This window comes from Miscanthus floridulus, chromosome 7, assembly GCF_019320115.1.
Source record: "Miscanthus floridulus cultivar M001 chromosome 7, ASM1932011v1, whole genome shotgun sequence".
Lineage (NCBI taxonomy): Eukaryota > Viridiplantae > Streptophyta > Magnoliopsida > Poales > Poaceae > Miscanthus > Miscanthus floridulus.
Genome location: NC_089586.1, coordinates 77,637,762 through 77,662,079, shown reverse-complemented (window position 1 = coordinate 77,662,079; position 24,318 = coordinate 77,637,762). Strand labels below are relative to the sequence as shown.

Below are 24,318 nucleotides of genomic sequence, written 5' to 3'. Positions count from 1 at the left end.
CTAACAATCAATCAATCACAATGAATACCAATGAAATCCTCAGGGACAATGATGACACAAGATTTTTCACCGAGGTTCACTTGCTTGCTGGCAAGCTAGTCCCCATTGTGGCGTTTCACTCACTTGGAGGTTCACGCGCTAATAGGCCACACACGCCTAACCTGCAATCAGGTGTCACACAACCAACACAAGATGAGGATCACACAAGCCACGAGCAATCCACTAGAGTACCTTTTGGCTCTCCATAGGGGAAAGATCAAGAACCCCTCATAAACACCACGATCAGAGCCAAAAACAATCACCTTTCTCCGCTCGACGATCCTCGCTGCACCAAGCCGTCTAGGTGGCGGCAACCACCAAGAGAAACAAGCGAAATCCATAACAAAACACAATCATCAAGTGCCTCTAGATGCAATCACTCAAAGCAATGCACTTGGATGCTCTCAATTCTTACCAAATGATGAATCAATCAAGTAGGATGAGTGAGAGCGAGATGCCTATGCTCACTAGGAAGTATTCTCAATAGAAATGGCCAAGAGAGTGAGCAAGAGCCGGGCACACAACTTATATAGAGGCTCCATCGAAATAGAGTCGTTGGCTCTCTATTAGCACTAAAATCGAGGCAACCGAACGCGCAGATCTGATCGACCGGACTCAGACGCCCCTGCGTCCGGTCGTGGGATCCTCGCCATGTATCCCGGCTTTAAACGTGCTCCATCCGATCACAATGGTCAAAAACTGGCCGCGCTCAAGGTAATGAAGGACCGGATGCATCAATCCTGAGACCGGACGCACCAGCCCTGCGTTAGATCCAAGTAATCTAGCGCACCAGCAATTAACGATCGGACGCACCAGTCCCTCCTCCTGACGCCAAGCGCAAGCCGCATTAGGTCATTTCTAGAGACCTCCCCGAGCAGCATTTTGATGATCGAACGCGTCCGATCAGGAGCGTTGGGTCCTCTTCTCGCTCGCACAACCCCTCATGTTAGCGTATGTCATCTCCGACCGGACGTAGGCCTTGTGCGTTCGGTCACAATTACTATTCATCGTCCGATCGTGAAGACTGAGCCGCGCCCCTCTGAGTTGCTGACCGGACGCACCCAGCAGCCGAGTCTGATCACAGCATGACCAGAGTTCGATCAGTGAAAACAGCACCTCCTCTTCTCCAACTTCGCAACCCTTGATTAAATGTGCTAACCACCAAGTGTTTCACCTTGTGTACGTGTGTTAGCATGTTTTCGCAAATATTTTTAAGGGTGTTAGCACTCACTAGAATCTAAATGCATATGCAATGAGTTAGAACATCTAGTGACACTTTGATAACTGCATTTCACGACGAGTTTCACCCCTCTTAATAGTACGGCTATCTATCTTAAATGTGATCACACCCACTAGGTGTTTTGAGCCCATTTTGTTTTTCTCTTTCTTGTTTTCCAAGCCCGAGCTCTCGATCATCACCATGGCTATCACCACCATCATCATGATCTTCATCATTTGCTCCACCACTTAGAATGTACTTAACCTATCTCATGATCACTTAGAGTAAAAGAGTTAGTACCTAGGGTTTTATCAATTCACCAAAACCAAACTAGAGCTTTCATTCAGCTTCTCCACCTTTTTTTGCTATAGATGGCTCATGGAAGCCGGTGAAGCCTCTTGGGAGTGGCTTCACCGGATTCTAGTTGTTTTTAGGAGAGGAAAGAGAAAAACAGCTCGATGAACATTATAGCTCGTACATGAACAGTGCTAGTGTTAGTGAAGCTGAAGCCATGCACAACTATGCCAAAGAGGGCCTTTCTCTCGGTGCACAATAATAATGCAAATAACAGGTCGTGTCATGCTCCTTAGCTTGGTTTTGGTGGCTTCTCCAAATGTGTATCTATCTATACTATAAAAGAGCGAAGGAATTGAAAATAGCCTCTCGCCCTGAAATTCCAACCCACCTTAATTCTTGTCCCTTAGATATATATATTAAAATCAGATCCAATGCATCTAAATCATCCACTATGATCTGACAAGCGGACCCAGCCAGAAAACTTGTAAACGTTTACGTGTGTTTCTCTCTTGCCGATGTCTTACGTTGAATTTTTTTCATCGATAGTTTTGTACCCGCCTGCGCGTATCAATTCTATATATCTGTCTTCCTCTATCGAACGTCGCTCCTCTCCTGGCCAACCTGCGCCGCCGCCTACCCCTATACCCCCTAAACCCTATCACCGCTGCAAGCCGAGTAATGAAAAGAGAAATGCTATACGTCACACGTGTGTTTTTTCCCTTCTCAACACACGAATTTTGTGTCTGTCCGATCAACAATCGACGTCTCCTCGCGCTCAGCTTTCTTTTGTCCCTGACTTGCTGGGCCCGCTCTGGGAGTACTATTTCAATTTGTGAATCCCCATTTCGTCATCGCCTTCGTCCTCCGGCAGCTCTCCTGGTCAGAGACGCCGATTCATTTCTAGTGGCGACATCGCCGCTCCGTCCCTCCCTGTGTCTATCGGTCGTCTTGCCCTCACCACCACCATGGCGACGGCCACCGCGCTCTCCACTCACTCCCGCACCTCCCGCCCCGCTGCGCCACCTCATTCCCCTCCGCCACTGCCACCATCTCCCTCCCCGTCCCCTCCCGCAATGTCTGGCTACGGGACTCCCGCCTCGCGGCCGCGGCACTCGCGACCTCCAGGGTCCTCGAGTCCACCAACGGCGCCAACCCCATCCGCGGACAAGGGCGGTGCGAGTACGGGAGGGAGAACTTCCCCATGGCTGCTGTCATCGGGCAGGTGAGGAACTCAGGCGCCGCTCTCCCCGCTTCGTGCTCTCTTTGGGTGCTTTGCTAGATTGCAGATTGCGTGGTCGGATTAGTGGTAGTCAGTAGTGGATTAGCGGCACTGTTTCCTAATTTCTGTAGAGGCATTTCGTGGAGCACATCACGATCCCCACTGAACAAAACAACGAACCTTGTCCGTGTCGGCGTCACTTGCACGGGCGATTGGTGCTGTCGGCCTATCGCTTTTTCGTGGCCGTGGTAGACGCCGAGTGACCTGGTGCTTGTGCGAGCAGTTGTTGAGACCTGCTTCGCTGCTTCTGCGCTAGGATCTAGCATGGCAAGGTTTGGATGAGGCCGCTAGCGCCATGGATGGAACTGCCAGGGCATTTTTTGCGCCCCCACGTTCTGTCTATAGATCTCATTTTGTGATGCAGTGCTTGTTGATTTGAGTACCTTACAGTCAGTTACAACCCATTCTCTGAATGAATTTAGAAGCATTGCTAGCTAATCTATTTACATGGATGAAAGTATTCAATGTCTGTAGCAGGTGCATGAGACATGTAGTGCTTGATTTTGATGCAGTGCTTGTTCACTTTCAGTTTGAATGTGTTCCTGATTTTTCAGGGGTGTAAAGTTTGGGCTCCATTTTGTCCATGGGCACTTTGTCTTTTTATTGATGAACCAGTGTGGTTGCTGATGATATATAGACTGTAGTTTCATGTGCCATGGCATCCTACTCTCTGGAAATGAACATATATTTTAGTCCAGTAAATTTAGTATGACACTTCTACCAAACTTCTTAAGGATAATTTATTTGATATGAAATTTCTATGCACAATCTGATAGGTATTGTTTTTAGCATACATCAGTACTGATTTTCCTCAAAAAGGGAATTAGGACAGGTGAGGCCACCATTATTAGTACCTGGATGCTGCTATTCTTTGTTGTCTACTGTAGGGTGGTTAACAGTGTCAACACTATCTGCATTGTATCTATCGATTAATTGTTATCTTTTCTTCACAAGAGATGAATACCCTTAGCCCCTAGGATAATATGTGTGGAATTTGTTAAGACCACGAGCTATCTGTTAGATAATGGGTATTTAATTTTGCACCATTTCTCTGCAGTTTATTGCATTAGTTTTGGTCCTTTAGTGTATTGTTGGGGAGCAGGATGCGGTGTGGTGTATGTGTGTGGGGGGGTTGATTGAGCCATCTGGTGTCGCAACTGATTGTAGGAAGGATGTGCTTCTGTTAGCTCATACATGTACATATAGACAGGATCATGCAAGAATGGTCAGCAGGATCTTCTTATATAGATCAGATTTGTACTATTTTGTAGATTGTCACTGTCCCTACTAATCTTTCATACTTAGGGAATCGTTAATTTCTCTTTATTGCACATTCATAAGTAGTAAATTGCACTCGTTAATTTCTGAAATTATGGTACCAAACATGTGCAATATCTAGTCGTCATGATGAGTAATATGAAGTTGTGAATTTTGTTTAACCTAGTACACTCAATGAGGCACAAAGGGTAGTACACAAAAAACATTGAGCTTGTTACATGCTTGTGATTACATAAATAAATTAAAGTGGCACTAAAATTTTGCTTGTATCTGCTGATCATGATGAGTTGCTGCATGTTTTTGATCACCGCGCCCTCAGCTTGTTGTGGCTTCTGGATCTTTGTTAGCATTACAAGTTTATTTCCTCATCTTTCTTTGCGGCTTCACTGGAGAGCCTACAAAACAATATTAGTTCTCAGAATCTATTTGTGTATGGTAGCTGCAGTTGATGATGTACATGATTTAGTATTGTGAAATTTAGGTGGATTCACTCGTATTTTGTACAAGTCCATGGAAAAACAGTTTTGTCCTTAACCAAAAATTAATTATTGACGTTTATATTACCTAAGTTATGCCAAACCATAGTTTCAGTGTAATACTTCCTGCTCCAGTCTCAATTCTGTCTTATTCTTTGCTTGCATTTAGTAATAGATGATAGCATGTCAATATGATAGAGTTGAATGATATTAAAGAATCAGTTTGTGAGTTTATAGCCATTCCTAGCCACCCCTGTCCCCTACACCACATGAAAATTGCATTTGGTATAATTGCATTAGCAACAAGTACAATTTGCACTATGTGAAATCTGCAATTCCCATATCTGTGTTTTGTAATTTATTAGCAATTGGAATATAGGAAATGCATAATATATAAGTGGTAGTGGTGTGAGGTTGCAGAATGACTTCTAGAAATTTGCCCAGAAAATTGTATTTGCGCGCGTGCGTGTGTGTGAGATCTCATGCTCTCTGTTTTGCACTATGTAATCTCATGGATCTGCTAATTTTGGCCGACGTAGGTGATCTAGGAATTAGTTTGCCAAGGAACTTGATTCAATAGATTGGTGTACTAATCTTGGCTGATGAGGTATGAATCTAACTTCTAGTAGTGCTTCTTGAAAAGTCCTTGTAGAGATTGGAATAAGTGTGAGTGGTGTGAGGCTATATTCCTAGTTACAATAGGAATATAGCCAATGCATAACCGGTATAAGTGTGAGTGGTGTGAAACTGCTGTTGTTACTGTTCTCATTTGTGTCATTGTAACTCATCTGTGATAGAACATAGGATTTGGAAATGCATACTGGTTGGTGTGGTACATAAACTGTAGGGCTTCTTGCCATTTGTTGACCCCTTCTTGTGTTGTTAGGCCAAAATTTTGTAGCGAGTTCCCATCCATGTTGTCAGATGTAACCTGAAAACAAAACAGATGCATAAGATATATTGTTTTGTTTGCCTGAAATAGTTAGCAATCTGTGATTGTGCTAATCCCCCCTCTCTCTGTGATTGTGCTAGTATGAAGGAAAAAGATTGTAAATTGTCCTTGCATAGAAATAAATTGTCTCTTGTAATCTATGATCTGTGTTTGTTTTAGATGAAGGATGATGGAGGTAGGACAAGATGTGGGGGCTGTCGGATCTGTGATTGTGCTAGTATGAAGGAAAAAGATTGTAAATTGTCTTTGCATAGAAATAAATTGTCTCTCGTAATCTATGATCTGTCATATGTGATCTATGTTTGTGTTAGATGAAGGATGGTGGAGGTAGGACAAGATGTGGGTGCTGTCAGATCTGTGATTGTGCTAGTATGAAGAAAAAAGATTGCATAGAAATAAATTATGTCTTGTAATCTATGATCTGTGATTTGTCCTATGTGATCTGTGTAAACAGGTTCTTACTTTTGGTCTTGTTCTGTTTCTCTAAACAGGTTGATTCCAATGCATCCTAATTTGGTTGTGCCTAGGTCTGGGACTATGTCAGTTTGTTAGAGGTAAGCTCTTTGGATTATCTTTCTATACTGTGACAATGAACTTGTTGTTTTCTCCAGTTTTAGCAAAAAATGTTAGGCTAATCACTACTACACTAGTTTCTTAATGGGAAAAACTGTTAGGCTGCTGGGCCAACGGCAAGAAGGCACAACCTCCAAAAAGTTTAGGTGGTTCGATCATTGTCATGGGTTTAATGCTGAATTGTGGTGTTAGTGTGGTGGTCATTTGTGTATGTTTTTTTCTGGTGCGCCTCGCTTGTTTATTAGGATGCGTCGTAGTGAGCCCCATCTTTGTTGTGGTTTTATGTGGCCATGTGGATGGTAGGTTGAGAGAAGCTATGCTGAGATATTGTTAGGGGTTTACTGTGGACAATTAGGGCAACATTTATGTTTGCGGATGCTATGAAAATGCACATTTCTCAGTTAATGCTCCTGTTTTCCCAGCCCCATAAGCATCTCACCTGCTGTTTTCCTGGAGGTTCTCCAGTACTAATTTAGTACTTTGTGCCTAGAAATTGGTCTTCGACGAGTCATCCTCTTGATTTTCAAACTAATGGGTTAAATTCCTTTGTACAGATCGTTTGAGATCAACAAAATAGGGATCTAACACAAGGAAGGGTTGGATCTGGTGTGTACTGACCTTGGATGATGTAGAGGTGAGTCCTGCCTCCTTGGATCTAGTGATCCTCCCCCCTCCCCACCCCTTTTTTCCTGCTCTGATCTGGGGTTTTCACCCTGGTGTGCGTGAGCTCCTCCTCAAGAACAGATCGATGGATCTGTTTGGTTTGCTTCTTTGTCAAGTAGGTCATATATAGGACACACATTTGTTTGATGGGCTGATGTGCCTTGTAGTTGTTAACATTGGTCATTTTGTCGTTAGGTTTGTGGGCTACAATAGAGTACAATAACAAGTACAACAGATCTGCTCTATTTTTTGCTCTTGTTTCACAAAGAATACAAGTACAAGTACAACTACAAGAAGATTTGTGTGCTACTTCTTTGAAAAACACATGTTTTTTTCCTTGCAATATTTTCGTGTGCTACTCATGGAAAAAACACATGGATTTCCTTTTGTCTGTTGTGACTCTTTTTGTGTGCTAGGCTGCCAAAATTCATGTGCTACCTTGTTATAAAATACATGAATTTTTTGATTCCTGTAATCTGTGTGTTTTTTTTGGGATAAAACACACATGTGCTAGTTCTCTCTAAAACACTCGAGTGTGAGGTAGACAGGCTCAATGAAAATCATCATCGTCATCGTGTCGGCGTAGTTGTGCATGGTAATTAATGCCTGGGCATGGAACTGACGCCACACCATGCACTGCTTGTTGTCTCCTGGTTGCATGTACGTGTAGTCAGGTAGATGCCTCCATAATGAACTTCTCGCTGATTAGCTTGCATGGCCGTGTAGAGCGCGTGGCTTCCTTTGCTTGATTGCGGATCCGTATCGAGCTTCCTCGTGTGAGATTCATGAAGCAGCATGCAGAGAGATTCCATCGCCTCGATGTGTATGATCCGTTGCCTAACTTCTCGGATTGATCTCAGACTCGGCTCTGATGCAGGGTTGTTCGACGACTAGATTGGTGACAGGCATGCGCGGGAATTGATGTGATCCCGATCGGAACCGAACAGGAGACAACACGCCATAAGCTTTGCCTCGCAATTCAAAGGCAGTAATCAGCGATGCCAGATGAGATGCTCCTCGGCGAGTTTCTTCGATCGCGAGGAAAAAGTGATATTTGTTGACGATGAACGTGCAGAACGCTGCATTGATATTTGGTCGTAGCTGAAGTAGATTGATTCCGTCTTGATCTGCGCCGTGGGGCATAGATGCGCAGAGAAGCTGTACCACAGTTTAATTGTATCACAGTAATAGTTGTATGGATATGTAGTTTCCATGTCTTTCAACGATGGGAATAAACATTTTCTCGAATTATAAATTTCTAGCATTGATACTACAATGCTACCTTTGTCTCACGGTCCGTCCAAAATGCGAGGGATTTAGAACCTGTCATTTTTTTCTGGGAGATACAGAACATGCGCATACTCAATGAGTTTTATCTCACCTCAATATAAATATTTGTGATCTAATAATTGGACGTAGAATTTTATTACCTATCCCTCATATTATGGAATGTTTTAACCTTATCAAGATACCCATCGGACGCTTTTTTCCATCACTCGTTTAGATAAGAGTATGTTTTATCTTACTATAGAAACGTGCATGCCACCCGTGTATGGCTACTATTATTATTGACGAATGGATCAATGAGTATATCTATAGCTAATATTATGGAATGTTTTAACCTTATCAAGATACCCATCGGACGCTTTTTTCCATCACTCGTTTAGATAAGAGTATGTTTTATCTTACTATAGACACGTGCGTGCCGCACGTGTATGGCTACTATTATTATTGACGAATGGATCAATGAGTATATCTATAGCTAATTATTATATGAGCGGGTTTTATATAAACCGTAGATAATATGACAAAGACATAGAGCCAATGGCCCTTACCCGGGATAACCAAAAAGTCTAAGCATGAGTTGAATAAATAATGAGTAGACCAGTTGCGATAATGCATGTCTCAGTAGTTACTAGTGGCAGGTTACCTATCCTTTTACAGCATTGAAATTCACGTTCTACAAAGGCTGCCTAACTCAACTTTGTTTTGCACTTGTAGCCAGCTTGCATTGTCTCTGATCGTTGCAGTAACCGAACCCCGTCCTTCAAGGCATGCATGCATGTACTATGCGTGGAGTTGTAGTTTGTCGCTGCGTGTGTCTACTAGAATGGCTTTTGTTCCTGCTGACCAGGTCGGTGCAGTTGGGCAGCAGTTAAGTCACAGGCGAAGTGGCGAACCTTCTTGCAATCAGCCTATGTGCCCCAGTTACCTTTGCTGAAAGTGACAGTACGTATTCGTGTGGGAAAGAAGGCAAGAGAATCCACCAAATGGTTTCATTTCATTTACTGTTTTAATGAAAGTTGTTTATTCTGGCAACTGCGTGCATAAGCCATGACCGCAAGCTCAACCATTTCACCATTACAATTAGCCTGTTCGCTTCTACTAAAGCAACGGTGTTGCTGCAATTCTTACTGTAAGGCGCTCACTCATATAAGGTACTATGTCCAGCTGCAGTGCAGCCGTTTTAGCTTATTTTAACAGGCGTAATAGTAGGTCTGATATCTTGTTAATATACACCTATGTATGTACTATATGTCAGGGGGGAAGGTCCACATGACAGGCGTCTCTATTGTATGGCGTGCCCGTTTTATCAATGCTCTTGCAACATAGTAGATCTGATCCAGCTTGTCCCCCTTCTAGAGAACCTCCGCATGTAATAAGCATCACGTTCGCTTGATCGTATTAGTCATGCTTATCAGTCATGATACAGTATTTTTCTGTCACAACAAAACAACATCGGCCGGTTTATAAGCCACAGAATTGTTCGGAGTACTGGTAAGCAAATCATCTATCTGGCCTGCTCGACTGGCCACAACATGTACAAGTACAATGACCAGCATCCGAAGAAGAAGGCCCGACGGGTGGTGGTGGCCGCCAGAGAGCGGGAAGCTGCAGATTGGGTCCGATCCGGGCGGTGGGAGAGGGACAGTGGCCAAGGCCAACTTCAACTTGCATAAGCCTGGATTATTGGCGGCGACACAGTCAAAAGGCCGACTAAAATAGTGTGCAATATATACACCCAACTTTCTTGCATTGCCGAGTGCCGAGTGCCGAATGCAGCTAACCGTGTCATCCTAGCTTGTGCTGAGTGGCATGGCGCGCACACACACTGGCACGGAACGAACAACCTTTGACTAGACACTAGGGAAAATACCTTTGCTTCTACTGAAGAAAATACCCTTTTCTTTATTATATCACATAAACGAAATGGAGCGGTACGTACGTACTACTCGGATAAGGAGGCGCTGCAGTGTACAAGTGTTTTCTTCTTCTTAGAAGAAGTTGGAGAGGAAGAACTGCAGCAGTGAAAGTGGGGTTAAAAGAGAAGAGAAGAGAAGAGAGAGGAGGCGTGATTCCACTGCATGCATGTGTTGGGCGGGCGACCTGCCACGCTTGGTTTCCCGCTTTTTCACTTTAGCCTTGTCTAGATTGCAAGTTTTTTCACTCTCTCTCTCACATCAAATCTTTGGACATATACATGGAGTATTAAATGTAGATAAAAAAATAACTAATTACACAGTTTGATTATAAATTACGAGACGAATCTTTTGAGCCTAGTTAGGCCATGATTGGACAATAATTGTCAAATACAAACGAAAATGCTACAGTGTCAAATACTGATTCCTAACCTCAATCTAAACCAGGCCTTTGTTATTAATCCCCCAACCTCGCCCCTCAACCTTTGCTAGCTTCCTCGCATGCCAACACCAACCAGTCAGACGGAAACCTGATGGTTTCCTTCCACCCGGGCCTGCTCCCCGACCATTCGGCTATCCGACGCAAATGCAAAGACTATGTTCATCAACGTCTTGGCCACTTCCTTTGCTCGCCATCGGATGGAGCCAGGATATATACCCAGGAGGAAGTTAAAGCGCGACCCATCGCGCTACAGGGCGAGCGCGCGACCCCGTCGCCGCCACCGCCCACCGCGCCCGCTGCGGCCTCCTTCTTCTCCCGTCGCCGCCGCCATGGCAATGGTCACCCCCGCCCTGATCTGGCCTAGCTGCCACCTCCGCCACCCGTTCTGACGGCGTTACCGCCGCCTCCGCCTCGCTGCCGTCTCTCCGGTCCCCGTCACGTGGTCTGCCTGCCTCCCCAAAGCTTTTTTTTTCTAAGACCGTCGGGAATAGAGAAGAAGAGAGAGGACGCGGGGTCGCGACGTCGCGCTACAACGCAACGGATGCGGGTTAGAGTTTGCGATATACCGTAACAAGCATGCTAGTAGGGATGAAAACGGATCGGATACGGACGGATATCACCGATATTACATTTGTTTTCATATTTTTGTCCGGATTCAGATTCGAATACGGATAGTGTCAACTATGTCGGATAGGATACGATTGGATATCGACGTCATAAATATGTGATTTGAGTATTCGGATACGGATATGGTATCGGATATTGGATATCCAGACTCGGATAGACAGATCTCAACCCCTCTAAACGGATTCGGTTTCGAATACGGTCGGAAAATATCCGTACCATTTTCATCCCTACATGCCAGCGGGCTACACATTTGGATATCAAGCAATCGGGACTCATGCGAACGAGGTTTTGACGTCTTTGACCTTATTACTAGGCGCATACGATATATACGTAATACGAGGCATGCAAATCGCATGTTTGGTTTGCCGGACGCACTGATGCTGATCCAACATCATCAGAACGTGATCGCAGCGTTTGGCCAATTGCATGTAGTACAAGGCTTGTAACGTGGTTCACGATTGCAATTTGAAACGAAGCGAATGATTTCGCCGACAGACAAGCTGAATTTGCCTCATCCATTAATTTCTTTCTTCCTTTCTACCAAAATTCTCTACCCATGTACAAGTTTGTGTTGCTCCAAGAGAAGCGATTCTTTTTTTTTTCCTCCTTCCTGCCGTATGGTATGTACTTCCACCGAATCAAATCAAAATCAAGAAATGGGAATTGGAAAAGAAAAGACAAATGTGAGTTGGTTCCCCTGTTCCATCCGTCCGACGCCGACGGCATCATCGGCGTCAGAAGGGCATGATGTGGCTGGTCTTGGAGTCGTACCCCGCGACGCAGCTCTTGTCGTTCACCCGGAAGATCTTGAGCAGCTCCGACGCCATCTGCCTCGCCGCCGCCGAGCACCCGCTCTGCATCAGCAGCAGCAGCTTGGTCAGCCCGCCCTCGCACGCCGCCGCGGCCTCCACCGCGCGCCGGTCCCGGTACCGGTGGCACACCGCCCACAGCACCGACACCGCCGCCTCCGCGCCGCCAATCCCTCCCTTCATCATCTTGGACACCACCGCGGGCACCGCGGTCCCCGCGGACTCGCACACCGCGGCGCGGCCTTCGGCGCACCCCACCGCCGCCTCCAGCACCCGGAGTGCCTGGCTTGGGGACCCGGCGTCGGCTTCCAGCACGCGCACCGCGGCCGGGACGGCGCCGAGACGGACCATCTCGGTGCGGGCGCCGCGCCGCGTCGCCGCGATGGCCGCCAGGCACGACAGCCCCGCCGCCACGGCCTGCCTGTCCAGGGCCAGGCCGCCGCCCTTCGTCTTCTTCTCGTCGTCCGCGGGGCCCACCAGGCGGATCAGCTCGCCGATCAGCTCCTCGGACTCAGCCACCGCCGCCGACGCTGCCGCATTGCGGAGCAGCGACTCCACCAGCCTCGCCGCGTCCACGCGCGCTTCCAGCGAGGACCCGCTCCGCAGCACGCGCGCCAGGGCCGCGGCCGCGGACGGCGCGTCGGCGGCGAGCGCCGCCGCCACGCGCCTCTTGCTCTCCTCCTCGATGCAGTCGGACGCCGCGATCGCCGCCAGCACCCGCGCGGCGGCCTCCGCGGCCTCCCTGTCCTCGGACCTCCGCAGCACGGACGCCACGGTCTCCGCGGCGCCGCTGGCCCGAGCCAGCGCGTTCTTGTCGAACTCGTCCACGTCGTCGTCGGAGAGGAAAGCCGCGAGCTTCCGGAGCGCGGGGCTGGGGTCCGCGCCAGGGTCAGCGACCCGGCGGAGGAGCTCGGCCGCGGCCGCGGCCGGCGTGGGCCCGACGGCGGACGCCGCGGGCGGTGAGGAGGGCGCGGCCGTGGACGCCCACAGCGCGATGAGGCGGCGCAGGGTGAGGTTCGGGACCAGGTCCGTGGAGGGGAGCGGGAGCATGGTGGCCGGGCACGTGGTGTTGCCGGAGTCGAGCCAGCGCTGGATGGAGGCGCGCTCGTAGGTGACGCCCGTGCAGAGGCTCACGGGGGAGCGCATCACGTCCAGCGAGATGGGGCACCGGAAGAGGTTGGGCACCTTCACCTCCAGGCCCTGGTACTCGGCCGATAGCCGCCCGTTCATCTCGCGCCTCCCCATGGATCGATCCAAGTGGATTCCTTGCTTTGGTGCTGTTGGTCGGTCCTGTCCGCCTGCAATGCCGCTGGGGGCGGAGAGAAGTGGAGGCGAGGGAATGGAGAGGAATGGGAAAGCGTCGAGGAAAACAGGGGAAAGGGGCCACTGGTAATTATAGGCAGTGGTACTCTTTTGGTTCCACACCCTGTAGGACTGCTGTGTTGCGGAAAAGGCCCGCTGGGTGCTGCTACTACTCGAGCAAGTATAGGAATCAGCCGTAGGTGAGGTTTACGCTGTGGCGGAGAAGAGAAGCTTCTCCTTATGAGTGACCGTGATTTGTTCGGAGGGGTATCGGTGTTTGTAGGAATTTGATGGTAAACGCAGGGAGACAATGATTTATACTGGTTCGGCACGCCAGAAAGTCATGGCGCCCTACGTCTAGTCTGGTGTGGATAGTATATTGCGCCCTGCGCTATTTGTTGTGTTGCGAGGTATGTTGTGGTTGTGAGTTCTGTCGGTTATGTGTAGGTGCCGATCTAGGGATCCCTGCCCTCCTTTATATAGTCTAGGAGAGGTGGGAGTCCTAGTCGGTTACAAAGTAGAGATCCTAGTAGGATTACATGTAACTAGTCCTAGTAGGATTACATGTAGGGAATCCTAATTGGACTAGGTCTTCTTCTCTCTTCTCTGTGGGAAACCCCATAAGTCCCGCATCGATAAGCCCCCGAGCATCTCATGGATGAGCTTCGGAAGCCTTCTTATTCTTCTTGGTCTTCGTTGAGTTGTTGTAAATCCGTTCCAGGTTCTTCTAAAGTGAAATTTTGATATGGTCTTATTTTGGTTGGTTCGTCATGACTGATGTGCACTTTTTTCTAAAAAAGTGCACTCAGTGAGTGTAGCCCCCGAGCCTCTTGCTTGTTGGAACAAGAAGCCAGAGGGTCCCTTTAGTCTTCTTGGTTGCTCCGAGTTCTTTTTCGATGGGTGCAATTTTTCGTAAAAATTGCACTCACTGAGTGTAGCCCCCGAGCCTCTTGCTTTTGCTTGCAAAAGTTGAAGGGTCTAGATTCTTGTCTTCAAAAATTTCTGGGGTTATGTATCCCGCAGCCCCCGAGCCTTCTCCGAGTTCTTTTCTTTCGAAAAAAAAAATCGGATGAAGGGTCTTGATGTGTTGTCGTTTGTTGTAGTCTTGAGTTCTTGTATTCTTGGTCCTTCGTCTTTAAATCCGAGCCCTCGGGCATAGTTGAAGTGAATGCCAAGCCCCCGAGCTTAGTGTTTGACTAAGCTGTGATGTTCTTCTGAGTTGTTTTTATTCATCCAGGTCGTTTCTAGAATTCTCTGGTTCTTGATGTACCTCTTTCAGGTTGTTTGCACTTTGTCTAGATTCTTTCTGAACTTGTATGTACCTCATCCGGGTTGTTTTCTGATCACTCTAGGTTCTTTTTATCTTGATTTCTGTTCCCAACTTGTCTGGGTTGTTTTTCTTCAATATGGGTTCTTTCTGATCTTGACTTGATCTCTGTCTATCCTTATTGGGGTTCTTTTCTGATCAATCCGGATTTTTTCTAAGCTTGTCTTGGTTCTTGCCGCACCTTGTTGGGGTTCTTTTTTTATCAATCTGGGTTCTTTCTAAGCTTGTCTTGGTTCTTGCCGTACCTCATCGGGGTTCTTTTTTGATCAAACCAGGTTGTTTCTTGACTTATCTGAGTAAAGTAGCTCTCAGGAGCGTGTTTTTCCTGATCTCATGGTACAGATGTAGGTTTCCTACATGTTAAACATAAAAATATGTTGTAAATGACATTCCGGATATAAAGTGGGGAGCATGTCCCATATTTAAATAATCAATCAGGGGCGGGCCCCGGCATTATGAAATGCATATAAACTTTTTGCATCTTGCTCTTGCTAGGCCATGCAAATTCCTCAGGTAGTGTCCTGTTACGTTTAAGCACTTGTGTAACACCCCGGTGTTATGGCCAGCATTTAGGTACTGCAAATCATGCATATTATGCATCATCAAGCATCCTAATCATACATGCCTAATCATGTAAATAATAACTAAAATCCTGCTTCGAAACATATGAAACATGCTCGCGGAACATGAATATTGCATACACTTGTTTGGAGTTGCTTTTGCCCAAATTATGCTTGCTAGGTTAGTAAAACATGTTTGGCTATGATTGTAAATCATCTAGAATTCTTTGGCGCATTTTTTTGGAGCAAAGTTTGTATTGAAATTATTGCCAAATTCTGTTTTAAAAATAATTCTCCAAAAGTAGGGTTTTGAGTTAAAATTGACTTTAATTTTATAATTCAAAATCTATCAAGAATTGGACTTTGGTCATAAAAGCAAAGTTGTAGAGGATTAAATTCTAAGCAACTTTTATTTTTGGGCCATTTTCAAAAGAAGTCATTTTCTTGCTCAAAAGGGTATTTGAAAACTGCTATTTGAAATTTCCTTGAAAATCAAAAATTGAAAAATGCTTTTCTCCTTTCACGGGCCGTCGCCTCCCTTCTCGGCCCACGGCCGAAGCCGGCCTGGCCTGCCGCAGCGCCTGCCGCTCGCGTGCCCCGCGTTCGGCCCAGCCCAGCGCCGCGTTCGGCCTACCCCAGTGCTGCGCCACGCCGTTCCCGCGCGTCACGTCCCGACCGCGCTAGGGCGCGACCGCCGCGTGGCGACCATGCGCCGGCGACGCCCGCCGCGCGGCAGCCACAGCCTGCCTCCGCTCCCACGCGCCCGCCTTCATTTGCTGAGCCCGTGGCACTCCACTCTTCACTCTCCCGCGCTGCCTCTCTGCTTCGCCTGCACGAGCTCTGCTCTCTTGCCACCGAGCGCCACCGCAGCCCCCGCTAGACAAATGCGCCGCCAGTGCTCCACCACGGCTAGCAATCAAGCGCACCTAGCTTCGCCTCGCTCTCCAACACTTGGTGCTCGCGGCTGTGATGCCTTTTGAGCCAAGGTAGAGCGTTTGGCGCGTTTCACCACCGTTAGTCATGGCACCGCCGTGCTCGGCCGCCGTGGAACACGTCCTCTTTCCCTCCTCCACCCTTTTTAGTTGCCTGCTCGGGTTCGTCACCTCCTTGCGGTCCGGTTCTAGCGTAGAAACAAGGAGGCGCAGCGTTCAGGGTTCAGACCCAAGGGCGATGGCGTCAGACCTAGTGGCAGTCATGGGCCTAATCATGTGTAGGGAAGCCAAGGACACGTGGCGGCCTTGGGTTCATAGGAGAAAGGTGTCAGACCCTGAGGGAGGGTTCGAAAGTTGAGTGTGGACTGGGTCCGGATCAATTTCTCTTCTCTGGAACCTCTCTATTAGGGTCTGGACCCTAAAGGGAGTTGGTTTGGATCTAGGTCTGGATCCCGAGTCTGGTTCTTCCCAAATAGGCATGGTAAATAGTGACTATTGGGATCTAACAGGCGTGGTTAAATGTGGGGACACGTGGTGTGATCCGGGGGTCTAGACCTTCACTATAGATGGTCCGGACCATTGGTCCGAAGCCTGGGTCTGGACCTCCCCAAAGCATGTTTTTGTGTAACGGCTCTTTTAGACCTTGGGGCTATAAGTAGTGACCTTGGCTAGCCTTAGGCTAGCTGTTGAGCACCCCTGAGCCTTGGTGGCTTGTGTAGGTGTGCTTGGGAGCACTCTAACTCACATATGCTTTATAGTGATCATCCGATTGTGTGAGTGAGCGATTTCTAGTGTGTTGCATCGTGAGGTTGCATCGAGTGACACTAGGTGTTTGAGTTGCAAGCCAGTGGTGCTTGTTACTCTTGGAGGTTGCTACCTCTTAGATGGCTTGGTGGCGTGATCTCCGTCGAAGCATGCAAAGAAGCTTGTGCGGTGCTCCAAAGAAGATTGTGAGGGGTGTTGTGCTCACCCCACGGGAGCCGAGAAGAGCAACTCTAGTAGAGCGAGACATGAAGGGCGACATGTGGTCCGGCCATGTCAAATGCTAGAGCTTGTGGTAAGCACTCCATGTGGGAGAGTGTGACTTGCGGGTCACCACTAGCAAGAGGACCGGCGGCAACCTTGAAGCTTGTCTCAACGGGGACTAGCGTGTTGACAAACACGTGAACCTTGGGATAAAGTCATCGTGTAAACCTTGTCATCCCGTCGGTTTGGATTCCCATCACACAAGCTTGTATTTACTTTCATATATATATTGTGCCTGTGTAGTTGCTCTTGTAGTTTGCTTAGCTTGTGTAGCTAAGTAATATGCGCTCTCTAATTTGGCATTAGTTTGCCTTGTTATTGAGCATTGCTAGTGAGCTTCAGAATTTTGTACTTTTGGCATACTAGCATGTGTAGGAGCTCCCGGTTGCTTGAGTACTAGTTGCATAGGTTTTGTGTGACCTTGCTTCTAGAATTGGTTAGGTGAGCTCTAGCTAGCCCAGCACTTAGTTGCTTGTTTAAGATCATTTTAAGGTGCTTGATAACTTAGATAGAGGGTATAGTCTTGGCTAGACCGATAATTTTAATTCCACATTTGTTTTGGTTAGCCGGCGCGATTAATTTTAGAAAGGACTATTCACACCTCTAGTCCGCCCATCTCGACCCTATACCTCTTCACAAAGAGAGCCATCTTCTCATCCATCAAGTTCATCAAAGCTTGAGCAGTTCATCTTCACTTGAAGTTCTTGCTTTGCCTTGCCCTTGGAGGAGGATGCGGCTTTGAATGCCACACTCTTCTTGTCATCCTTGTTCTCATTCTTCTTCTCTTCTTTCTCATCATCATCTCTATATGTGTCATCGGTCATCACATCTCCCAACACTTGGTTTGGTGTCATGGTATCCAAACCACTCCTCACTAGAATGGTGACCAATGTGCCAAATCTTGATGGTAAGCATCTTAAGAACTTGTGGGAGAAGTCTTTGTCCTTCACTTCTTCACCAAGTGCTTTGAGATCATTGACAAGCACTTGTAGCCTATGGAACATCTCTAGCACACTCTCATCATCCTTCATCTTGAAGCTTGCAAACTTCTCCTTGAGAATGTATGCCTAGGCACCCTTCACCTCTTGAGTGCCCTCAAATGACTCCAACTTCTTCCATGCATCATGAGATATCTCAATGTTCTTGATTTGCTCAAATGTCCTCTCATCTAATGCATTATGAATGGCACTAAGAGCAATGTCATTGTTTTGGAGCAATACTTCTTTGGCCGTAGTGGGATTCTCTAGATCGGCTACCTCAAATTTGATCTCCACCACCTTCCATATCTTTCTATTGATTGACTTGATATAGGTGGTATTCTTTGCCTTCCAATATGGATAATTTAAGCCATCAGATTGGGGTGGTTTCTTGGTTTTGTTGATTTGAGCCATTTTCACACCATAGGTTGTTAAGCCTCAAATCAGGGTGACCATGGCTTTGATACTACTTGAAAGGTCCTAATGGCTAGAGGGGGGTTGAATAACCTATAAAAATTTCTACAACAACACTTAAGCTAAATGGTTAGTTAATTAAATGATGAAGCGAGAGTTGCGCTAGGCTACTAAAAATGCAAGCCTCCTATCCACAATTCTAGTTGCTATGATCTCTATTTCACACACAAGAGGCTATGTCACTAGCACTAAGTTAGTGAGCTCTCAAGGACTAACTAAAGAGTCTCACTAACCACTAGACAAGACACAAGCTACCTCTCAAAACTAATTACACTAAAGAGCTTAGCTACACTAGGAATGTAAATACAAGAGAGGGGATGATATTTATACCATCGTGGCAACTAACAATCAATCAATCACAATGAATACCAATGAAATCCTCAGGGACAATGATGACACAAGATTTTTCACCGAGGTTCACTTGCTTGCTGGCAAGCTAGTCCCCATTGTGGCGTTTCACTCACTTGGAGGTTCACGCGCTAATAGGCCACACACGCCTAACCTGCAATCAGGTGTCACACAACCAACACAAGATGAGGATCACACAAGCCACGAGCAATCCACTAGAGTACCTTTTGGCTCTCCATAGGGGAAAGATCAAGAACCCCTCATAAACACCACGATCAGAGCCAAAAACAATCACCTTTCTCCGCTCGACGATCCTCGCTGCACCAAGCCGTCTAGGTGGCGGCAACCACCAAGAGAAACAAGCGAAATCCATAACAAAACACAATCATCAAGTGCCTCTAGATGCAATCACTCAAAGCAATGCACTTGGATGCTCTCAATTCTTACCAAATGATGAATCAATCAAGTAGGATGAGTGAGAGCGAGATGCCTATGCTCACTAGGAAGTATTCTCAATAGAAATGGCCAAGAGAGTGAGCAAGAGCCGGGCACACAACTTATATAGAGGCTCCATCGAAATAGAGTCGTTGGCTCTCTATTAGCACTAAAATCGAGGCAACCGAACGCGCAGATCTGATCGACCGGACTCAGACGCCCCTGCGTCCGGTCGTGGGATCCTCGCCATGTATCCCGGCTTTAAACGTGCTCCATCCGATCACAATGGTCAAAAAACTGGCCGCGCTCAAGGTAATGAAGGACCGGATGCATCAATCCTGAGACCGGACGCACCAGCCCTGCGTTAGATCCAAGTAATCTAGCGCACCAGCAATTAACGATCGGACGCACCAGTCCCTCCTCCTGACGCCAAGCGCAAGCCGCATTAGGTCATTTCTAGAGACCTCCCCGAGCAGCATTTTGATGATCGAACGCGTCCGATCAGGAGCGTTGGGTCCTCTTCTCGCTCGCACAACCCCTCATGTTAGCGTATGTCATCTCCGACCGGACGTAGGCCTTGTGCGTTCGGTCACAATTACTATTCATCGTCCGATCGTGAAGACTGAGCCGCGCCCCTCTGAGTTGCTGACCGGACGCACCCAGCAGCCGAGTCTGATCACAGCATGACCAGAGTTCGATCAGTGAAAACAGCACCTCCTCTTCTCCAACTTCGCAACCCTTGATTAAATGTGCTAACCACCAAGTGTTTCACCTTGTGTACGTGTGTTAGCATGTTTTCGCAAATATTTTTAAGGGTGTTAGCACTCACTAGAATCTAAATGCATATGCAATGAGTTAGAACATCTAGTGACACTTTGATAACTGCATTTCACGACGAGTTTCACCCCTCTTAATAGTACGGCTATCTATCTTAAATGTGATCACACCCACTAGGTGTTTTGAGCCCATTTTGTTTTTCTCTTTCTTGTTTTCCAAGCCCGAGCTCTCGATCATCACCATGGCTATCACCACCATCATCATGATCTTCATCATTTGCTCCACCACTTAGAATGTACTTAACCTATCTCATGATCACTTAGAGTAAAAGAGTTAGTACCTAGGGTTTTATCAATTCACCAAAACCAAACTAGAGCTTTCATTCAGCTTCTCCACCTTTTTTTGCTATAGATGGCTCATGGAAGCCGGTGAAGCCTCTTGGGAGTGGCTTCACCGGATTCTAGTTGTTTTTAGGAGAGGAAAGAGAAAAACAGCTCGATGAACATTATAGCTCGTACATGAACAGTGCTAGTGTTAGTGAAGCTGAAGCCATGCACAACTATGCCAAAGAGGGCCTTTCTCTCGGTGCACAATAATAATGCAAATAACAGGTCGTGTCATGCTCCTTAGCTTGGTTTTGGTGGCTTCTCCAAATGTGTATCTATCTATACTATAAAAGAGCGAAGGAATTGAAAATAGCCTCTCGCCCTGAAATTCCAACCCACCTTAATTCTTGTCCCTTAGATATATATATTAAAATCAGATCCAATGCATCTAAATCATCCACTATGATCTGACAAGCGGACCCAGCCAGAAAACTTGTAAACGTTTACGTGTGTTTCTCTCTTGCCGATGTCTTACGTTGAATTTTTTTCATCGATAGTTTTGTACCCGCCTGCGCGTATCAATTCTATATATCTGTCTTCCTCTATCGAACGTCGCTCCTCTCCTGGCCAACCTGCGCCGCCGCCTACCCCTATACCCCCTAAACCCTATCACCGCTGCAAGCCGAGTAATGAAAAGAGAAATGCTATACGTCACACGTGTGTTTTTTCCCTTCTCAACACACGAATTTTGTGTCTGTCCGATCAACAATCGACGTCTCCTCGCGCTCAGCTTTCTTTTGTCCCTGACTTGCTGGGCCCGCTCTGGGAGTACTATTTCAATTTGTGAATCCCCATTTCGTCATCGCCTTCGTCCTCCGGCAGCTCTCCTGGTCAGAGACGCCGATTCATTTCTAGTGGCGACATCGCCGCTCCGTCCCTCCCTGTGTCTATCGGTCGTCTTGCCCTCACCACCACCATGGCGACGGCCACCGCGCTCTCCACTCACTCCCGCACCTCCCGCCCCGCTGCGCCACCTCATTCCCCTCCGCCACTGCCACCATCTCCCTCCCCGTCCCCTCCCGCAATGTCTGGCTACGGGACTCCCGCCTCGCGGCCGCGGCACTCGCGACCTCCAGGGTCCTCGAGTCCACCAACGGCGCCAACCCCATCCGCGGACAAGGGCGGTGCGAGTACGGGAGGGAGAACTTCCCCATGGCTGCTGTCATCGGGCAGGTGAGGAACTCAGGCGCCGCTCTCCCCGCTTCGTGCTCTCTTTGGGTGCTTTGCTAGATTGCAGATTGCGTGGTCGGATTAGTGGTAGTCAGTAGTGGATTAGCGGCACTGTTTCCTAATTTCTGTAGAGGCATTTCGTGGAGCACATCACGATCCCCACTGAACAAAACAACGAACCTTGTCCGTGTCGGCGTCACTTGCACGGGCGATTGGTGCTGTCGGCCTATCGCTTTTTCGTGGCCGTGGTAGACGCCGAGTGACCTGGTGCTTGTGCGAGCAGTTGTTGAGACCTGCTTCGCTGCTTCTGCGCTAGGATCTAGCATGGCAAGGTTTGGATGAGGCCGCTAGCGCCATGGATGGAACTGCCAGGGCATTTTTTGCGCCCCCACGTTCTGTCTATAGATCTCATTTTGTGATGCAGTGCTTGTTGATTTGAGTACCTTACAGTCAGTTACAACCCATTCTCTGAATGAATTTAGAAGCATTGCTAGCTAATCTATTTACATGGATGAAAGTATTCAATGTCTGTAGCAGGTGCATGAGACATGTAGTGCTTGATTTTGATGCAGTGCTTGTTCACTTTCAGTTTGAATGTGTTCCTGATTTTTCAGGGGTGTAAAGTTTGGGCTCCATTTTGTCCATGGGCACTTTGTCTTTTTATTGATGAACCAGTGTGGTTGCTGATGATATATAGACTGTAGTTTCATGTGCCATGGCATCCTACTCTCTGGAAATGAACATATATTTTAGTCCAGTAAATTTAGTATGACACTTCTACCAAACTTCTTAAGGATAATTTATTTGATATGAAATTTCTATGCACAATCTGATAGGTATTGTTTTTAGCATACATCAGTACTGATTTTCCTCAAAAAGGGAATTAGGACAGGTGAGGCCACCATTATTAGTACCTGGATGCTGCTATTCTTTGTTGTCTACTGTAGGGTGGTTAACAGTGTCAACACTATCTGCATTGTATCTATCGATTAATTGTTATCTTTTCTTCACAAGAGATGAATACCCTTAGCCCCTAGGATAATATGTGTGGAATTTGTTAAGACCACGAGCTATCTGTTAGATAATGGGTATTTAATTTTGCACCATTTCTCTGCAGTTTATTGCATTAGTTTTGGTCCTTTAGTGTATTGTTGGGGAGCAGGATGCGGTGTGGTGTATGTGTGTGGGGGGGTTGATTGAGCCATCTGGTGTCGCAACTGATTGTAGGAAGGATGTGCTTCTGTTAGCTCATACATGTACATATAGACAGGATCATGCAAGAATGGTCAGCAGGATCTTCTTATATAGATCAGATTTGTACTATTTTGTAGATTGTCACTGTCCCTACTAATCTTTCATACTTAGGGAATCGTTAATTTCTCTTTATTGCACATTCATAAGTAGTAAATTGCACTCGTTAATTTCTGAAATTATGGTACCAAACATGTGCAATATCTAGTCGTCATGATGAGTAATATGAAGTTGTGAATTTTGTTTAACCTAGTACACTCAATGAGGCACAAAGGGTAGTACACAAAAAACATTGAGCTTGTTACATGCTTGTGATTACATAAATAAATTAAAGTGGCACTAAAATTTTGCTTGTATCTGCTGATCATGATGAGTTGCTGCATGTTTTTGATCACCGCGCCCTCAGCTTGTTGTGGCTTCTGGATCTTTGTTAGCATTACAAGTTTATTTCCTCATCTTTCTTTGCGGCTTCACTGGAGAGCCTACAAAACAATATTAGTTCTCAGAATCTATTTGTGTATGGTAGCTGCAGTTGATGATGTACATGATTTAGTATTGTGAAATTTAGGTGGATTCACTCGTATTTTGTACAAGTCCATGGAAAAACAGTTTTGTCCTTAACCAAAAATTAATTATTGACGTTTATATTACCTAAGTTATGCCAAACCATAGTTTCAGTGTAATACTTCCTGCTCCAGTCTCAATTCTGTCTTATTCTTTGCTTGCATTTAGTAATAGATGATAGCATGTCAATATGATAGAGTTGAATGATATTAAAGAATCAGTTTGTGAGTTTATAGCCATTCCTAGCCACCCCTGTCCCCTACACCACATGAAAATTGCATTTGGTATAATTGCATTAGCAACAAGTACAATTTGCACTATGTGAAATCTGCAATTCCCATATCTGTGTTTTGTAATTTATTAGCAATTGGAATATAGGAAATGCATAATATATAAGTGGTAGTGGTGTGAGGTTGCAGAATGACTTCTAGAAATTTGCCCAGAAAATTGTATTTGCGCGCGTGCGTGTGTGTGAGATCTCATGCTCTCTGTTTTGCACTATGTAATCTCATGGATCTGCTAATTTTGGCCGACGTAGGTGATCTAGGAATTAGTTTGCCAAGGAACTTGATTCAATAGATTGGTGTACTAATCTTGGCTGATGAGGTATGAATCTAACTTCTAGTAGTGCTTCTTGAAAAGTCCTTGTAGAGATTGGAATAAGTGTGAGTGGTGTGAGGCTATATTCCTAGTTACAATAGGAATATAGCCAATGCATAACCGGTATAAGTGTGAGTGGTGTGAAACTGCTGTTGTTACTGTTCTCATTTGTGTCATTGTAACTCATCTGTGATAGAACATAGGATTTGGAAATGCATACTGGTTGGTGTGGTACATAAACTGTAGGGCTTCTTGCCATTTGTTGACCCCTTCTTGTGTTGTTAGGCCAAAATTTTGTAGCGAGTTCCCATCCATGTTGTCAGATGTAACCTGAA

General features: G+C 46.5%; 1 protein-coding gene and 1 pseudogene across 1 annotated transcript; both read right to left on the bottom strand.

The window, feature by feature from the left end:
• The window catches only part of LOC136465688 (uncharacterized), a 5,132-nt pseudogene extending 2,374 nt beyond the window's left edge, over positions 1 to 2,758 (bottom strand).
• Positions 2,759 to 11,570: 8,812 nt separating this feature from the next.
• Positions 11,571 to 13,294, bottom strand: LOC136463516 (U-box domain-containing protein 27-like). The gene has a single exon (XM_066462505.1). The coding sequence runs from the start codon at positions 13,097 to 13,099 to the stop codon at positions 11,780 to 11,782; it is 1,320 nt and encodes a 439-aa protein (XP_066318602.1). The 5' UTR covers positions 13,100 to 13,294; the 3' UTR covers positions 11,571 to 11,779.
• Between the last annotated feature and the right edge of the window lie 11,024 nt (positions 13,295 to 24,318).